General features: G+C 39.8%; 1 protein-coding gene across 8 annotated transcripts in view; it reads left to right on the top strand.

The window, feature by feature from the left end:
* Positions 1–19,640, top strand: part of LIFR (LIF receptor subunit alpha) — a 57,050-nt gene that overhangs the window by 29,356 nt on the left and 8,054 nt on the right. For all 8 annotated transcript variants that reach the window (XM_051642285.1, XM_051642287.1, XM_051642290.1 and 5 more), the window contains 13 exons: positions 206–475; positions 2,515–2,644; positions 4,445–4,608; positions 6,032–6,177; positions 8,974–9,139; positions 9,326–9,396; positions 10,249–10,462; positions 13,321–13,500; positions 15,096–15,197; positions 16,808–16,975; positions 17,643–17,804; positions 18,829–18,922; positions 19,460–19,538. In XM_051642285.1, coding sequence (XP_051498245.1) covers positions 206–475; positions 2,515–2,644; positions 4,445–4,608; positions 6,032–6,177; positions 8,974–9,139; positions 9,326–9,396; positions 10,249–10,462; positions 13,321–13,500; positions 15,096–15,197; positions 16,808–16,975; positions 17,643–17,804; positions 18,829–18,922; positions 19,460–19,538 — 1,946 coding nt within the window. The remainder of the gene's footprint in view (positions 1–205; positions 476–2,514; positions 2,645–4,444; positions 4,609–6,031; positions 6,178–8,973; positions 9,140–9,325; positions 9,397–10,248; positions 10,463–13,320; positions 13,501–15,095; positions 15,198–16,807; positions 16,976–17,642; positions 17,805–18,828; positions 18,923–19,459; positions 19,539–19,640) is intronic.

Raw genomic sequence — 19,640 nt, 5'->3', positions numbered from 1 at the left:
ATTAAGTAATGATGGAATGCTGCCTTCTGGGCTTGTTTTGATGAGAGAAATAATGCAATCGTCAATGAAACCTAGTAAACCTTGATTTGTATGCTTTGGAGTGTTCTTAAGTCACATCTTGGGTGTTGAGTGCCACTGTTTATGTCAAATGGTTAATGCAAGATTTTTTCTTTGTTTTTGTTTTCTATTCTTCCTTCTCTGCTAGGAAAAGATACCGATCCCAATGGGAGTGGGGTGTTTCCTCAGGACACCGTGGTGGCAGTAGGTTCAGATGTGACAATTTGTTGTGTTCATAAAGAAGGACAGTGGATAAAACAGATGATGTATGGACCAGAAGTATACCCAATGATACATCTGAGCAGTCGGAGCAGTGCAATCAGAGTGCTAAATGCCAGTGCTTCAGATACCAGTGGGACAAATGTAGTGTGCGTGCTGTCCCAATATGAGATGGAAGGAACTGTCTTGTTTGTAGGATGTATGTATCATTATGTTCACTAAACTTAGGAAAATCAAAATAATTTTGAGACTTTTAGGGTTCTGCTAAGAAACAAATACTCTTGTATCTTTCTGTCCCCTGGCCTTTGGTTTCTGAGGAAGAATTTGGATTGTAATTTTTTTATTTTGCTGTGAAAGTTCCACCCATGGAGAAGACACCAAGGCTAGGAGGATGGTACCCTTATCACTTAAAACCTGTGCTTCTCTCCTTGATCTCTTTTTCTAAGGCACTTCTTTATGATCTGGAATACTTAGTAGCATATTGCCATATGAAGATTCTTCCTCAGTCTCTATCACTTCAGGTTTACATTGGTTCTAGTTAGTACCATGACAAGGCAAGAGTAAGACCAAGAGCTGTAAGTGAAAACATCAGTTTATCAGCCAGTCAAATTAAGACCGTAAAACAGTTAGGCTTGCAACACTGACAGATTCTTGTGCAGAGTAGTAGCTCCCTGGGAGCTAATTACACCAAAGAAGCCGAGCTTACAGTTCCTCTTTCCTGGAAAATCCTCTGAACGGTATTTTACTATTTTATTTAAAGGTACTGAATCACTGTGTATCTTCTCTGTGTAACCATGCCAGCCTCAGAAATCTCTTCAAGATACAGATACCTTTTAAAGCAAACTACTGAAAGTAGCTGGTTCTTTCTCAAAATTGATCACTTCAGAGCTTCCTGTGTTTTCCTCTCAAGGCTTTTGAGAGTTATCATCTTCCAATAGCTACCTATCAGAATCCTGTTTCCCATTACAAATACCTGGCTTTGAACATAGTGTTCTTCAGCTTCAGGGAATGGAGAGATGAGGATGAACTTGTTTTGAAAGTGTATTCCCAACTTCATCCTTGGCCTCGTCTCATTGACTTTGTGCATTAAGTGTGTGATAGCAAATGCAAAACAGAATCCAGCCTTTAATGACTTCTCAACAAGATGGTGTTTTTACATTATTTGTGTAGTATTTGCTTTTGTTGGAGATATTTCCAGATAAATAGATCAATGGTTCATGAAGGAAGGCTGTGATAATCCCACAGGCTTTTCCCATATAGTGATTTCTGAAGAACTGTGATGTTGTCAATTTAGTTTCTTGCCAGTGTTTCTTCTTGTGTTACCTACTTAGTGGGAAGGGAGAAGGCTCGTCAGGATGCTCTTGCTGGTGAGAGACATTTGGGGAAGAAAAGGCAGAGGAAGTAAATGTGTATGCATGCTACCTTGGTTAAGTTTAGGCCTGGCAAAATAAATGTTCTTTTTGGACCGCTGGTTATAATCTGTAGTAAGCCTGACACTGTTGCCTCTTGTGTTAGTGCTCCTTCTCTGGGGCAGCTACATAGATATTATTGTGCTACTTTTTGGAGAAAAGTGTATGAGGCTTGAAACAAGTCTCACCTTAGCATGATTTCCCTTTCTGTTTCAAGCACTGCCAGACTTCTCCTGCAAAGCACTTCTTACTGCTTTAGTATGGGAGCAAAGAACAAGCTTTACAAGAAAAAGATGGGCACTTGCAAAGCAACGATGAAGAGGACAAGCCATTCAGGGTTTGCTTTAGCTTTCAAATTCAGTGTGGAATCCATGCTAAAGGGAACCTATCCTTGACGTTACTTACTTGGAGAATTCAAAGCAGCAGTGAAGCTGGCATGTAAAAAAAAGTGATTCACAGCCAACAGCATTCCTGTTTTGCTCAGAATTTTGGAAGAGTCTTAGCAGAGTTTCAGTGAAATACTTCCAGGTCAGAGCCTGGAATTTGTGAACATATTTGCATGTGATTTACCAGATTACCCACCCACTTAGAGACCTAGAGTCAAGTGTTAGTCAAGTGGAGCTGATAATAATATCCATTTGTTGTACTGGGATTTTTTTAAAGCATATTGTTTATGTGGTTGAAGTGCAACTATTACCATGTATTTGTGAGGCACACAACCTAGACCCAGTAACAAAAAATGGGTGATGCTTCCAGGGAACTAGTATCCCAACTGTCCCATTAGGATGGCAAAACAGCAGCTAACTTTTCGTTTCCTTTCATGCTACAGATGCCCCTGATATTCCCCAAAATCTCATTTGTGAAACATCAAACTTCTTGATAATAAAATGCACCTGGGAACCAGGTAGACCCAGTGGACTATATGGAAAACGAAGAACAGAGTACAGTTTATTTGACAGGTAAACCAATTCAGCAAGAAGTAAAAGCACAGAACTGAAAAATATCTCTTGCTGCCTGACTTTCTATACCATGCCTATTTAAATGAGATAGTCTCCATTGTTTAGAGTCTAAAATACTTTTCAAGAGTTTTGTGGAAGCTGAAACTAAACTAAACTTGGACAACCTTTGTCTAGCTCTGAAAAATTGCAATGGGAATTAAGGTTGTCTTTTCCCAGAGGTTTATGGCATTATGAACTCATGAGAAAACAGAGCACTTAGTGTGTCAGGCCTCTGCCAACATCTAAATAAGACCAATCTGAAAATACAGGGAGATAGTAGATGTTATTAACTGATTTTTAATTTTATTTATATGCAGCCTGTGTCAGATCATCTGTCAGACATTTACAGAGCTTGTGCTCTGAAGGACAGAAACTAACTTAGGAAGAATTGTAAGACAGGCCATGGGGCATTTTCCAAATGCTACTAGGAAGAACAACAATACACCTACACCCATTTTCCTCCCAGCATCAAAAAACTAGATACGGTAGAGGAAGCAAATTGTGTGTTACCTTGAAAACACTGAACAGGACAAATAATGCTGGCATCATCCACAGAAAGAAGTGAAGACTGATGTCCCACTAGCTTCTCCTATGTGGTAGGCCATGTAAAGCCTTAAAAGTGAAGAATCGTTGTTTTGGAGTAGCACTTCTAAATGGGATTGCTTGGTGATTATGGCTGGAGGTTAGGGAGGAGTTAACAAAATTCCTGTGGCAAGCAGGGACCCCTGTAATGCCAAAGAAACAGTCAGGGAAAAGAGCCAGGGGAGGCCTGAGTCACACCAACTGATGGGAAATGGAATCTCCTGGTAGCTTTGGAGCAAGTCAGAAGCAATGAGGATTGAGTTCTGGTCACAGATGTCATCCAGGATTCTAGTGCTAAAGAAGTCAGGTAGGGTGCACAGCATGGACAAAACAGAGCAGGTATTAAAAGGAAGGGAGATCCAATCACTGGCTGCCCATATTCAGGTCATAAATAAGGATGTAGTTCAGACTTGTTTTGCTCAGCTCAGAGGTGTTAGGAGATGAATGTAATGCATTTCAGGGTAAATATTCTCATCCTCGTCAAACCACACTGAGCTATTGAAGTAGAGAGAATGATGTGGAGAGAGCTCAGAGCTCAGCTAGAACACAATAAAAATGCCTGAAGGAAGAAATCAAGCTTGAGCTACTAAATGGAAGTTTACACAGATTATAATTAATGCAACATCTATATACATACATTAATACAGGTACACAATTTAGATTTTACCCCTAAAGATATAACTCTGGTCTTGTTTGTTATCATGCTGGTTTTGATTTTAGAACAGCTGGGACTAGTGGATGTATCCCAGGTAACAAACCTTAATTTAGATTTGGCAGGGCTGATAGAAAAACATAAGGTGTTCATCTCCATTGTTCAAAAAGCAATTACAAACATTCTTTAAATGCAAATGTATACTGGTCTGAACAAAGATACTTTAAATCAGAATCTTAGTTGTAACTTGTGAGGCGGATTTACAGGACCTACCTGTTTTCCAGGCTCTTAAGTGAGAGGATGGAAGTGCCTTATGTTAGTGTAAGAGGAGAGTTTCATGTGAGATCAGGGCAAGTCATGACTGATGCCACTTTATCCTGCATTGTGGTGGTAGATAGGCCTCTGCAATCAAATAATTCTGTAAGCCATGTGTCAGTGAACCCATCAGTCTTTACTGTGTTTTCAGTCACTAGAAGTTATCTTATTTAAAAATTTAAGTTGTTCCCCCCACCTTTTTTACTTCGTAGAATATCTGGTAAAAATGTTTCATGTGAAGTCAATGAAATGAACAGAGAGCGTGTCTGTGGCTTTCCAGTACTGGCTGATCAAAAAACCTATGATTTCATATTAGGCGTCTCCAATCCTATTGGGCAAACAGAGTCATCACTTTTGGTTGATTTAACTCAAAGAGGTAAGACTTAACAACTACAGAAGCAAAAAAATATGTTTACTGTGTGCTAACCGTTTGTTTGTTTGGGGTCTGAAGAACTGATGGGGTGTACTTGTCATTATTTTTTTTTATTGTCACCAGTATTTTGCTGTGTTCAGTAATTAGAACTTGATAAGAAAATAGCTTGAGACATGTCCCGAGGCAATGATTAGGTTTACAGGCAGATGCTAGTTCTCAGCAGCAATGCTACCAGATGGGATACACTGCTGTGTATATAAATGCTACCTGAGATTTGGTCCCTGCTCTACAAAGAGGGTATGGACATGCTGGAGCAGGTCCAGAGAAGGGCCACAAGAATGATCAGACAACTGGAGGACCTGCCATATGAGGAGACGTTGAGAGAGCTGGGTTTGTTCAGTCTTGAGAAAAGAAGGCTTCAGGGAGACTTCATTACCATGTTCCAGTACTTCAAGGGTGGCTACAAGGAAGATGGAGGTTCCCTATTCACAAGGAATCATATGGAAAAGACAAGGGGTGATGGGCACAAATTGATCCTGGGGAAATTCTGATTGGACACAAGAGGTAAATTTTTCACCATGAGTAGAGTCAGACATTGGAATAGTCTCCCAAAGGAAATTGTAGATTCTCCCACACTGGACAGTTTTAAGTGTTAGTGTGACAGGGTGCTGAGCCATCTCATATAAACTATAGTACTACCTAGGAAAGGTTGGACCCCATGATCCCTGAGGTCCCTTCGTGACTCTGTATTTCAGTGTCTGCTTATAGGGTAAAATATTATGCAGATTTATGACAGGATTTAAAGGATTAAAAAATTGTAGCATTAAAAGGTAATGGCAGGAGTTTTACCATGATCATGTGCTATCTTGTTTTGTAGAAACAAACAGCTTATTTCATTAGACCTTCAGTTTAAACAAGAAAAGGGAGAAGGTGACCAGCTTTCTAGTCCTGTGTTCCCCATCCTTCTCCATCAGTAGTAGTAATGAATGTTCTTGAAAAGTTCCAGAAAGAGTACTGGGGAAGGAGAGATCATTCAGGATTTCCTACTCTGTCCTACTCTGCAGATTTTAAGTTCTAATATACAGGGTTCCTAGAAGGTGAACACAGTTGAGTATTTCGTCTGTCACTGTAGACTTCTGAAATAGCTCATGTTTCACTTTTTTTATAAAGTCAGTAGGAGGGGAAATGTTTTTCTGTGTCTCCAACTCCTTGTCATGTATGCCAGTATTCTCAGCCCTAAGAAAATCTGTTCCCATGTTTGATAGCTGAAATGAGCATCAGGAGTGAGACTGCTAACTGATTCTAGTTGCTGATTAGATCACTTATTTATCCTTCTGCATCTCTTCGATCTTTTAAAATCAGATTTTTCTGAACTAAGTTAATGATTTTTTTCTTAGAACTGAGAGATTTTTCTTTATTTTTTAAGTTCATCCAAAAACTCCAGAAAAGTTAACTGTTTATGGAAACAGCTCTACAAGCGTCCGTCTGCGTTGGTTTATAAACAGCAGCTTTGCTGAGATCAGGCTTCTCTGTCAAATTGAAATTAGCAGTGGTCACTCTGAGCGAAAACTGGTAAGTGTTGCTTTTAATGGATTTTTATTTCTTTTTGGCTCGGGTGTTGATTGAAGATTTTCACTGAACTGTGTGGCAGATTCTATAAGAGCTTCTTTCTGATCATCTTAATAAGTTATTAATGTAGCAATGACTAGAAGTTCATCCACTCTAGAAGTGAACCTACTAAAATCAGAAAAAGTTCTGCTCAACTCTGTGCCTACTTTCTTTGGGTTTTTGTGTGTGGCTTTTTTTTGTTTGGTTAGTTTGTTTGATTTGATTGATTTTAAATAATTGGTAGAAGACTATTACAGTAGTTCTTTACACTGACCCTTGAGGTAATAGTCTGTGCTTTGTCCTTCTTCATGTAAGCTATATTAACACATGCTGGTTTCAGGATGTGTTGCTGCCCTGCAGTCTTCCACAGTGGTTATTTCAGATTGCCTTCTGCAGTATATTGTTGAACTTCTGTTTATTTATTTTTTAATTTCCCACCCTCCCTCCCTCCAAGAACAGACCACTTGTTTGCTGTCAGCAGTTGACATCCATGTCAGGGAGCTTCTAAACCTTGTATGTCAGTACTGTAGAGACAGGATAGGAAAGTATTCTCCCATTGGGTGTATCAGTAGGTAATCCCCAGTGAAGACCTCTGCAGCTGGATAGAAGGTGGTATTTCTGGGTGGAGTTCAGATTTCCCAGCATTCTGGCTTCACCTGCCCAGCTGCGTGCTCTGTGTCACTAACTGGAGCCACGTGTTCACTCTGCTGACTGCCAGAAGAGCTTAGGACACTAATTTAAACACCAGCATCAGGTATTGAGTGTAGGTGGCAGGAATACATGCTCCTTCCTCTTCTGTATTGCCCAACATTAGTATTGGGGTGATATGTGCCACTGGGGAAGCCTTATGGCAGAACTGCCAACCCCCAGATTCTGTGTTTGCACATTCAGATGGAGTATCTCGGACCAGCTTGGGTAGGCACAAGTGGCATTACCAGTTCTTGGTGCACAAAGCCTGAATTTGTAATTTGAGCACATTAACCCCAGAGGCTGCTTTTTACAATGCTTGGTTGATTTTTAGCAGGGGTATTCTATTACCCACTGCATCTAGTTGCCTGTTGGACACAGCTGTTGAGTACAGCTTGAATAAATCCACAGCCTTGAATAAATTCACAGAAGTGATGCAGCTAAGACTGAAAATAATAATTATATACATTACCTCTAAAATAATAGGGTGGTAGTTAATGCATTATCTAGAAGAGTATTTTTAAAATGCTTTTCAGAACACTTAAAGATTGTGGAAGCCATAAGCTCTTGTATTTTCCCTATAATTAGTAGTACCTAGATTAGGTACTGCAGAGAAAACCATAGATATATTTGGAATTTACAGCAGAAAAGACTGACTTTCAGATGTACATAACAGCTCTGACAGATGAGCTGTGCTGGATTTTGGCATGTAGTCTGATATCATCACCTAAATTTGTCTGCATTTCTCTCCTCCCAACAGTTAGTGCCTCTGGAGCAGTCAGCAAGGGAAACAAGCACTCCAGTGTGACCCATCTCCAGCTCACTGAGCTGAAGATGGAGTTAAGCTAAAAAAGTGGGTTTGTACAGTTCTTTGTAGCCAGACTTAGGCTGCTGAAATCCTGGGGCACGCACTTGCTTGTGAACTCTGCTACCCAGTCTGTCATCTGTGGCAGCGGGAGATGGTAAGGTCTTACATAAGGCCACAGTGGTTCAATTCACTGCACCTGTCTCAGAGCCCAGAGATGCAGATATTTTGAAACACAGCAAACAGCTTGGTAGAAGTTTTTACAGCCTTGTTATATTGTCTCTGGTTGTTAATAATAAGCCTCCAAGAGTTCCCTGTAATAAACACTAGCTGTGAAATTGTTGTGGAGTTTTACATGGCATTTTGAGGATGTTTTCAGAAGCTTTTCCATCCAACTGAGAGGTTGTCATCCTTTTTGGTATTTTTCAAATTGCTATTTGGCTTTAGAACTGCAAAATGAGTTGCAGCTTAAAGTCACTTGGAGTCCAGTTTTGGTCAGCTGTGGTGCACATGTGTTTTAATTAAATTAAGTAAAAACTAATTCCAGGCATACGGTTTCTTTAGTAGCTGTGAAACTAAAATACTCCCTAGGCTGGCACCTTTTTAAGAATAACAGGGAGACTAGTCCAGTCATAAGAGCTGTGAACAGAGATCATCTGGGCAAGACTTGGATACTGACAGGAAAACTGACTTCCTAGGAAGAAGAATGTATGATAAGCATCTCGCCCAGGTCATTAACATGCTTCTGTGCACTTGTCTTAGGAAAAAGGCCTTTGTTCACCCAGTTTGATGCACACGTGCACAGTGAAAGTGCAGGTTCTGAATACCAGAGGTGAAATCTTAGCCTGCCTCATATGAGCATAAGTTTTGCTGCGTATGGCATAGAGGGCTGGATGGGATAGATGGGAAGCAGCAGCCTGCTACGGTGTGCAGAGCTCATCCCATTGAAGGGTTCTCAGTGTTATCTCTCATTGTCATGCTCTACATCTCTAAGGTGCTACCCACTGTGATATTTCAACTTCTGTGCTATATATGACTTCATTTTGGCACATTTCTGGACAATTTTACTTTGTTTAGGGTGACTGCATAGGAAGTATTTTTCTTTTTTTCATCACTTTCTCTGTAGATCCTGACTGCAGCTTTCAGGTTTTTTTCACACTCTCGGTATTCTTGGGGAGATGTATTCACCTGTTCAGGTGTTAACTTTCAGCATGATCTAGAAGCAAAAATATGTATGTAACGTAGCAATTTCTGTAAATTTGTAACAGCACAATGTCTCCATGCCTGGTGGAAAATTTTCAACTTACACAGCTCAGCTGAACACATTGCACCCATATACCAAATACCACTTCAGGGTACGCTGTTCAGCTGCTGACCACTTCTGGAAGTGGAGTGACTGGAGCAGGATAGAGGAGCACACAACAATGGAAGCCCGTAAGTTTATTTAATACTTGATGATAAAATACTGAACTTGTGAAGCCATGTGATTTAAAATTAGCCATCTAAAAAGCTACCTTTTTGATAGATGGTAAATTGTCTACTATGCAACTTGGTAAAAAAAACAAACAACAAAGACAACAACAAAAAACAACAACAACACTTTTCTTTTTTTTCTCTTAGCTCCTGCAAGAGGACCAGACATCTGGAGAGAGAGAAGTCCTTCTGGAAAAAGTCTAAAAATCTTCTGGAAGGTAGATAAGGCACTTAAAATTCTAAATGGAACTCTGTGAAGAAGTGTTTCCTTACATATTTATGAATGAGTGAAGTTTATAATCAATAAATTGAACTGCTTTTCTTAACTTTTTATAGAACCAACCATTGAGATGAATATTCTTTCCCAAATGAGATTATACTAGCTTTATAATTTAAACATTGCATTGAGAAGCATTTCACGTGAAGATTTAAATTTTTAATACATCCTAGCTGAAAAGTAAAAATTTATGAACTTGTTCATTGTCAAAGTCCTACCTAAGTAAGGTTTCTTCTGCCTCATCGTACTACATGTTACATTTCCATCCATGAGTTTGTCCTCTGGTACCAACATTGCATTACTATTTTATGGAGACATGATTTCAGACTTTGAGGTATTAATATTCACTTTAATGTGAGTATTTCCAGATAAAAACTCATTGCTGAAATACCTCATGTCTTTGAGCCTGTCACCTGCAAATGACTGGACACCTACAGGAAAGCTGGGGAGGGACTTCTTACAAGAGTGTGTAGCAATAGGACACATGAATGGCTTTAAATGAGAAGAGATTTAGGTTAGACGTTAGGGAGAGATTCTTTAGTGTGAGGGTGGTGAGACTCTGGAACAGGTTGCTCAGGGAAGCTGTGGATGCCCTCTCCTTTGAAGTGTTCAAGGCCAGATTGGATGGAGCTTTAAGCAACCAGGTCTAGTGGGAGGTGTCCCTGCCCATGGCAGGGGGCTTGGAACTGGACTCTGCTCTTTAAGGTCCCTTTCAACCCAAACCATTCTGTAATTCTGTATCTTCTCATGTTTACTTCATTTTGGTTTTGATGTGCTCTTTTTCTGTTCGTAGCCCTTATCCCTTTCTGAAGCCAATGGAAAAATAGTGTCTCATAAAGTGTCCTGCTCCCTGCTAGAGACACCGCTGGAATATGAAGAAATAATCGAACCCTCAAACAGTACAGAAATAAAACTTGGAAAAAATGACTGTGTAATTACTGTTGTAGCCAAAAACCATGCAGGCTTGTCTCCTCCTTCAAGGATAACGAGCGTGGAACTTCCAAGCGGTGAGTCCTCCCAGCAGAGAGCTAAACACCTTCAAAATTTGGGGGATACCTGGGCAATGGTTTTATGAAAAATAAGATGATACATGCTTTCTTTTTTTGTGGTTGGTTTCTTGTTTATTTCCCCACCCAAATGTAACGGGCGAGTGAAGAAAAAAATATTGGTCCTTTGCTTTTAGGGTAGCATCTCGTCAATTAATTGTGATATCTGCATAAAAGCAGGGTTGATAATGTGCAGTCTCTTCAGCTATATTACACTTTTCTGGAGATCTCCCAGGAAAAAGAGTGTTGAGGTTTCAAAGCATTAGTCTCTGATGTTTAGGGAGCTAAGATTACTTCTGTGTGCTCTTGTTGAGACACTGAAAAGTGTTACATGCTAAGGAGAATCACAATAAAGTTTTGGGTATATTGTGTGGCTTTTTAAGGGAAGAATTGTCAGTCCAATGCCTGTGAGCTCTGCAGGAGAGTATTAATTGGGCTGCTTGGTAAAATGTTGGCAGCCTTGTGCGAGGAGCAGGGGTTTGAAAAGGAGGTAGGACTTCAGCGTCCCAATTAAAACAGTGCCACTCTTGCAGTGGACTTTTGTAAAGAAAAATAGCTGAGCCAGATAATGACTTTCTGCTCCTAGCACTGAGCTTGGTGAGAAGATAATATTGGATGTGGCTATTGAAAGTCCATGCTCCCCTGCACTCCAGGAAGAGTTTAATCTCCCAAATCCTAAACCTTTAGCTCCAGATCTGCTTGATGCTCTGCAGGAAGGACAGATTTACACAGTGAGGCCCCCATCTGCTTGTTTGCCAGGAGCATGTATTGTGCTACTTCTCCTTCCCCACCCAGAGGACAGCTATCATCATCACATTTTCCCACCTTGTAACTCGCATTGTGATGAGGCAGTGCTATCTCTTACAGGAAGAAATGTATTTTGATGAAGATTCACAGTTTGAGAAAAAAAATAGTTTGTTTCAATGCAAAGGAAGTGACACTTCAGAGTGTTTCCTTTGTGCTTCTCCAAAACACCAATAGCTCAAATGCATTTTTTAATCTGTAAAGATAATTTTATAGGACAGTTGAATGAAAGAAAATACTTGTATAGCTTTCCTTCATCAGTGAAAGAAGGAGCCTCTGGGAGTAGGGAGGTCTGTAATAGCTTTGTGGTGTGGGACAGCTGATGGCAGCTGGAGCTCTGTGTTCATTTATAGCTTTCTGTCAGATATCTGAGGTTCCCTTTGGTGTTACCCAACTTGTACTCGTTGAAGATTTGCTTCCAAGTTGGTATAGGAATTATCTGAGTCACTGACTGGAGTCATGAAAAATGACTCATTCACTGAGCTGGATGACTTTTCTGCCCAAACATCTTTTCTGGCTGCTTCCTGTGTACAGTCTGTAAGTGCTTTTAATGTCCATAAGAGACCAGTGGCTCTGAAGCTTGAGATCTGACGAGGTTTTGTGAACACTGAAAACACAGAGTACTCTGCCTTAATTAATTTGTCACTGTCTCTGAAAAGTGCTCTGTAGAGAACGCATATAATCTGGCTGCTACCGACTCCCTTACCACAGTAGCACTGTAGTGCTTGTACTTCTTTCTACTGGTCTAGGTTGCAGCTATAAATACACCAAAATGAGCACCACCACCCTGGGTGAGTTTCTAGTCATCTGGCTCAGGAAATAAAATTGAGTGTGGTGTATTTAAGCATTTTTTACAGAGTATGTGTTCACTGTCAGTAAAAAGTCTTTCCTGTAAATAGGAAAATTAAAGCAGTGTAAGTAGAAATAGGCTCTCTTACAGTGTCATAGAAGTGTAGTTTCACTGGATGTATCGTAGTTTTTTAGGGAAAAGTATTGAAAGACTTCTAGGGTTGAGCTGCTTTTTTTAGTGTGTCTTTCTTGCCGTGAGCAAACTAGAAAAGGGTGGTACACTTAGCTGTATGTTGAGATTACTTTAAAGAGACAGGCCTTTGACATTCACAGCGTGCCTGTTATAGTAAACTTTTCACAGCACTGGTTCTTAAAAACTGCCCTTGCCCTTCAGCCTTCCATAGTTTATGGCTTTAATAACATGAAATAATAGACTCGATAGGGAGCACAAATAAGAACACTGAAAAAGGAAAAACTGAAACCCTGAGGGTTTTTTTGCAGATATTTCATGGGGCCACCACTCTTGTAGTGGCCTTTGGAAAACATCCCTTAACTCAACAGGGTCTCAGCTGATGGAGAGTTGTGGAAGGAAGCTGCAGGAATCAGAAGTTGTTCCCACAGCTGATCACTTAAAGGGCAGCTAAACCTTTGATAATCAGAAACAAGAAAAATAGACTCAAGACAAAGCTTTTTTCCTTTTATTTATTTATTTCTATTAATTTACTTTTGGTAGACTGAAGCCGCTGTAAAGTTCACCAGGGACTTGACTTTTACTATTTATTCTTGGTGAAAAATGGTTGTCTGTGGTCAGGCAAGTGACAGCAAGACACTCTGAAAGATACACAAAGCAAACTGATGAAATGACAGGAATTTATAGCTGGAGGCTCCTGCCAAATTGGTGTCAAGTCAGATTTGAACCTGACATCACTGTAAACCCTTACCTTGAAACAGTGCTTTTTAAGTCAGCCCTGAGCTGCAGCGCTTCTCGTCATCACACTTAAGGCTGGCTGAGACATTTGCTGCAGGCTATGTCTGATTTCAGAGCACTTCAGAAAGCACAGCTGAGTGCACCGCTTCAAATTGCACAGTACCAGGAGTGCGCCTCTCATTCGTAGAAATGACTGCAGTTTATAATACCTTTTGCTGTGGCTGGAAGGCTTTCTTCCAGCTTAGACTACAGATAAGTGTCTGCTCTCTGATGGATTTTTGTGTCATCTTTCTTGCAGACAATGTTAAAACAGACCGGGCTGTAGCGATGGGGAATGGAATTTACATTTCTTGGAATTCTTACCCCAACATGACCTGTGGCTACATAGTAAAATGGTGTCATTCATCTGTGACTGAACCCTGTAGTGTGGACTGGCAGAAATTTCCTTCCAATACAACAGATGCAGTGATAAAATCTGGTAAGTCAGAAATACTTTTTTGTCAGTCTTTCTGGTTATGAGAAACTGAGCAGTGAGTGGAATAAAAGCAGAAGCAATGCTATAGTTTGAAGATTGTTGCATTGCTGGGTGCTTGTGTATATAAATGAACCCTGTTTTGGTACTGTACCCTTGCCTTGGTACTTGGTACCCTCGCCAAATCCAAATATCAGTCTTAACTTAACTGTTACCATTGTATGTTTATTAAATGTTTTGAAATTTCCTCTAATAGCTACACCAAACAACTTCATAACTCTGCCTAATGCATAATGGATAATCTAGGGTTTGGGGTTTATTTGGATTCTAAATGTAAACAGTGCTGCTCAGGATTGGGGGAAGACTAATCCGTTGTTTTATATATGTGGCAAATTTTTTTAAGTGTGACCTCCATGTGTTGGCTTGCTGTCAGCTATTGAATTTTCCTGGAACAGGGCACATTCCAGGTCTCTAGATGCTGGTGTGCAGATCAGGGAAATGAAGCTTAGCTGTGGTGGGACTATTAGGAGCAGAAAAGGAAAGAGAGGACCCAAAAAATACATAAGATATTTTCTTTGCTGTCTATTTGCTTTTTAGAACAGTTTAGTGTATTAATTCTCCTTTAGAGAAAACAACTTGGAGCTGTATACATAGGAAAGTTGGGGGGAGTGGGAGCTGGGAGGGGAAGCAGCATGTTTTCTTGCCTGTAATTATAATACTGTCCATTTTTTTTTGTTAGTACTGGCTAGAGCTTGCGTTTTCTAAGGTAACAATACTGCTCACCCCAATGCACTGCTCTGCTCCTGAACTCTTCCCTGGGGTGCTTCTTGCAGCACGTTGTGGGAGTTACCAGGCTGCTAGTGCTTGGCAAACCCACCTCTGTTCTTTGTCCTGCCAGGAGAATCTCTCAGGCTGGACCTGAACTTTTGCAAAACCTACCTGACTTCTGTAGAGTTTTATTCACAATGGCATCTTGTTTAGAAAAAAATCTTGAGAGTGGTATACACTGTGAACTTGAGGAAAACCCACAAAGTGGTAAATTATTTACACATTGTAGTACTGAACACCTATGTCTCCACCAAAGATATGTGAAGCAGAATTTTTGTGGCTATCTGTGTTTTGTAGAGACAGTTCTGTCTTGGAGTTCATTGCTAAAGTGCTGCGCTATCACTTTTGAAAGTTCTCTGAATTTCTTTTGTGCTGTTGCTATTGTAAGCCTGGTTATTTCAAAATGCATTTGTATTTCTGAGGAGGAGGCAGGATTTACACGGCTGCCATGGGAGAAAGGAACGGTAATGTTTCTGGTAACTTCAGTTTGTATTTCCCCATGGAAAGAGCAATTTATGCAATGTGAGTAGCTTGTTTTGAATCCCGATTGTTTAGAACCAAATTTCTCTGGGAGCTAGATTTGCTTACTGCTTCTAAACCTCATCTGATGGCATAATTTTATAGGAATTACAAGTAGGGATAGTATTTATAACTCACATCACGGTCTAAGACTGTAGTTTTTTAGTACCTATTTATGTAAGACACTGTCATGTGAAAGCTAAAATCATCACTCTTCGTAAGAGAATAATTCTTACAGTGATTTTCTCTTGCAGCTCAGTTTAGACCTGGCGTGAGATACAACTTCTCACTGTACGGCTGCAAATCCAGTGGATATCAGTTATTGAAAAATATAACTGGCTATATGAAAGAGCTGCGTAAGTGCACTTTTATCATTCATATATCTTTACAAAGTGAGTTTAGACTGTGTCTATTTTTAACTCAGTGTTGGCAGAAGAACATTGAGACCAGAATCCCTGTGCAATACTACTGACTTGTTCTGACTTCTGCTTGTTCTCTGCATATAACTGTAATACCAGCCACTTCCAGTTCCCACCATGGAATAACCTTGTGTTCTCCAGTCTGGATGGTGTCACACGGTGTCACAGAAGTTTGCTCTGAAGGTGGTGGTCTTGAGAGGGAAAGGGAGAGGCATGATTTGAACCACAAGGGTGTGGGTCGCTTCTGTAGGAAAGAAGGCAGCTTTTTTGATTTATCAAGTCAAAGTAAACTTCTGAGAACATTTGGTACAGCTCAGCAAATATAAAAAGTGTCCACAGTATTTCTGTTGTAAAGCACTTCTTAGACCAGAACTAGATCCTAGAGTACAGGCCGCTTTGAGAACTTCACTTGTATTCCATCCTGTACCAACCCTGTTTGGGTAAGTGCAGTTTGATTGAGGGCTGGGCTCTGCTTGCCTGGAGATTCGTTAGTGTCCAAATGCTTTCTGTTCCCAGGAACGTGAGTTTACCCTTTAAACTCACAACTGTATTGTATTGTAACTTACAGCACCCATTTCACTTTGAAGTTTAATGTGTTTTCTGCTAAAGTAGTTTACTGGAAAACTGAGCTGCTGACATGATCTGAGCCCTTTGATATGTCGTTGTTTATTTCGTTATTGAAGTTGAAGGTGAGGTTAAGGCAATTTTACCAGAAACTCAAACTTTCAGCAATTTGTATCTCTGTGAAAATCCTAAATAGTTTCCCAGAAGGTTTTTCCTATGTGTTCTCAACACATTGGAAGGGTAAAAGGATAAAGACTATAGGGGACTAAAAATGCATCAAACGTGCAGAAGAAACTAACTAGGAACTGAGAAATTTATTAACTTTGCACAAAGGCATAGATTCATTCTAAAACTTCAGATTTGCCTTTGTACAGCAAACCATCAAGACAAAAATAGATGCATTCTTACACGAGTTCAGCCCTGGTAATTCAAGGCCAAATGTCAGACAAATTCCTGATGCACATGACCTTACACAGTATCTGATGTAACATTTTCAGTGGGGTACAGGTATTGGAATAAGGACTTGTGATGCCTGCTAAGAGTAATTACTTTAAGCTGTGATAGATTTCCATGATAGGAATGTGGAGTTTGTTTAATTTAAAGGCAAGCCATGAAGTCAGGGAGTTAAAGCCTTTAAAAGCTAAGCAGTTTATATGCTCTGAATGATCTCTTGGGGTGTCTTGCAGGAAGAAGGGTATTTACATGGATGGGTCTGTAAGAAGGCTGCCCAAGAAGAGATGTTTCTTTCAGCTTCTGTTAGTAGATAATACTACAGTAATTAATAACAATGGGACCAAATGCTTGTATTTTTGTAGTGTCATCTGCTAAGTCTTCTCATCTGTCCTTGACAGTGAGGGAAAAGTATTCGGAAAAAGCTGAGAATGCTAGCCCTGAAATAAAGCTAATTAAACACTTACACAGATTCAGCATTTGATGATAAGGTGCTTTCTTACTAGCTTTTTCCTTTGTAATTCTCCCAACAGCTCCAAAACGTGCACCAAATTTTACCGTAGAAGAAACTTCTTCAGATTCTATATTGGTAAAATGGGAAGATATTCCTATTGAAGATTGCCAGGGGTTCTTAGAGGGATATCGGCTTTCCTTTGCAAAAGGTGAAAAAGATGCTTTAAAGCCTAGGCTTTCAGAATCAGGTAAATGTAATCTATACATTGCAGTTTCCTTACTCAAGCTTTTTCTTCTTTTTGTTTTCCTTAATAATTTAATTTTACTGTTTAAAAAAAAAAAAAGAAAAAAAAAGAAGATGCTTTTATCATAACTCGGTTGCATTACTCACTGGCGTAGTTGGCCACTGATATGTGACAAAGGCACTTGAAATAATCAGCTCCTTGTGTGGTTAGCACAGTTGTTTGTTTGGTTTTTTTATATAAGGCATAATTTGGAGAAAACCCTGCATCACTGTGGCCAAAAAGCAACGCGGTGACTAAGTGGCAATGTAACACACTGCCCTGTGTGCAGATACACAGGTAGATGAGGTGGGGGAGGTTAGATGACTGTATTTAACTGGTTATATGCTTTCAGTACCCATCTTGTAGGGAAATCTGTACAGAAATGAAGTCCTGACTCAACATAAGAGGACAAGCGGGACTGTCGGAAACTAAAGTCAGTCTGCAGCAACAACATACTTCTGTGCTGTTTGGTGCTGTGTAGGCAAGCAGCATTGCTAGGATATCTTATTTAATTTTTCCTTTACACACACTGTTCTTCATATTCTGACTTCAAGAAAGCCTTGCTAGAGCTGAGGCTGTCTTTGTGAATCCTGTCTTAAAAAGCTACGTTTTTCTTACTGCTTCCAAACAGGGAATCCAGAACTTAAAGTTAAGAATATCACTGACTTAACAAAGAAGTCTTTAAAGATACTTGATCTTCAAGGCAAAACAAGTTACCAACTGGACCTACAAGCCTACACTGCTGGTGGATTGAGCCCTCCCAACAGCCTCTATGTGGTGACAAAGGAAGACTGTAAGTTGAATATCCCTGTTCATTAGTTGTGTTGAGCACAGGGGAGCTGTACAGTATATATAAAGCTGAGCTTATTTTGTGGTCCCCGTAGGTAGTTTGGGTCTGCAGTCTAATTTTGGTTTTATGTAATTGGTTATTCTTAGATACAAAAATTGGTACAGTTCAGGGTGAGGAAGAGATCTTTCTTATTGCAGCTACTTTGTAGTTCCTAGTAATGCATACAAGAAAAAATACTTCTAAACTACTACTAAGTATGATAGAGTCTGTCCTCAGTTTTCTCAAGCAGTTATTTGTTTCTGTCACGTTTCCCATGATGAATATCTTCTAATACATGGTGGGAAGAAAAACACTGTGGAAATATTTACCAGTTTCAGAATTATAAACAGATGCCTCTCTGCTTTGAATTCAGTTTTATCCATCCCCTGACAGAAACAAAACCAGAAAGACAGTTTTAAAAAAAAAAAAAAAGATTGACTTGAGGGAATGAGGGGAAGAAAAAAAGAAGTATTTCATATTAAAGACTAAACCCTGGAAGGCAACTAAAATACATGAAAAACCAAACTTGAAGAAGTTAACATCAGTGGAGGAAGGCAGTGAGAATGTATCATGGCTAAACCTTGGGGATTAGAAGCGTTGTAAACCCTATAAAAGGCAGTGCAGTTTTGTACAATGGGTTGTTGGCCTCTTAGAGCCAGCCCATCCAACCTGCAAGTGCAATCCCAGCGCTTACTGAGAACAGAACTACATTGGCCATCAGTCTTGCGTTGCACATAAGGTCTGTCACAGCTACACAAGACAGAAGTATCTGCTGATTTCTTTGGTGATCATGGAACTAGCTCTGTTTATGGGCAAACTTTCACCCTTCTGTCAAAGGAGAAGTGTATGGTTTAGGTCACTGTTTGCAGACCACTGTTAGATGCGTTTAATCAAATTGTCCCTGATCCATGGGAATATTAGAAAAGGCATAAAACTAGCTGGTAACTTTATATATATATTTACTGTCTTTTTTTTTTTTGTCCCCCAGCTGTAGGATTAATAATTGCTATTCTCATCCCCGTAGCAGTGGTTGTGCTACTTGGAGTGATGGCCAGCATCTTCTGCTACCGAAAGAGGGAATGGTAAATGCCTGCATTCAGTTCTGATTTTTTCCTGGAGGCATTTGCTTCCGTGCTAGAGTTTCCCATTATTTTAGTTACTCTGTTTTCTCTTAAGTACCCAAAGATGTTAGTGGGCTTTGTTTAAAGGTGGCAAAAACACATTGTAGAAGGTGAGGGAGAAGTTGAGCTCTGGAGAGGTCAGAGTGAGGAATGTAAAATGGTTTTGCAGGAGCCTGACTCCCAGTAAGTACCACTTATAAATAGTTCCCAAGTGGAAATAAGCTGGCAACATACTATGATTTGTAAGCCATAAACAAACACTTAGGTAGACATCCCATCTTCAACTTCTTGTAAAAATGGCATATCAAGTCCCCCAGTTTAAAAATAAATTTTAAAAATCGTTTGCTCTTTTTTCCATTAAATACTCAGTGAAAGTGTAACACTGCCAGATGTCTTCAGTATTCTGAATTAAAGGGAAATGTCCCAACTCCTTTTGTGTATTTGCAGTCTGTTTGAGGGCTTTGTAACTTTCAAAAATTTGTTCTTTCTTCTTTAAAGGATTAAAGAAACATTTTATCCAGAGATCCCAAATCCTGAGAACAGTAAGGCATTGCAATTTCAGAAGAACATTTGTGAGGTAATCCTCATTTTAAATCTAGTATTTTAAACTTCTAAAAGGTATTGCAAGAATTATTTTGCAAACTTTGAGTCTTCTGCTCCAGTTGTAGGAGAAACTCTG

Source organism: Apus apus, chromosome Z, assembly GCF_020740795.1.
Source record: "Apus apus isolate bApuApu2 chromosome Z, bApuApu2.pri.cur, whole genome shotgun sequence".
NCBI classification, from domain to species: Eukaryota; Metazoa; Chordata; class Aves; order Apodiformes; family Apodidae; genus Apus; species Apus apus.
The sequence above is the reverse complement of the archived record's forward strand: the minus strand, read 5'-3'. Positions and strand labels throughout refer to the sequence as shown.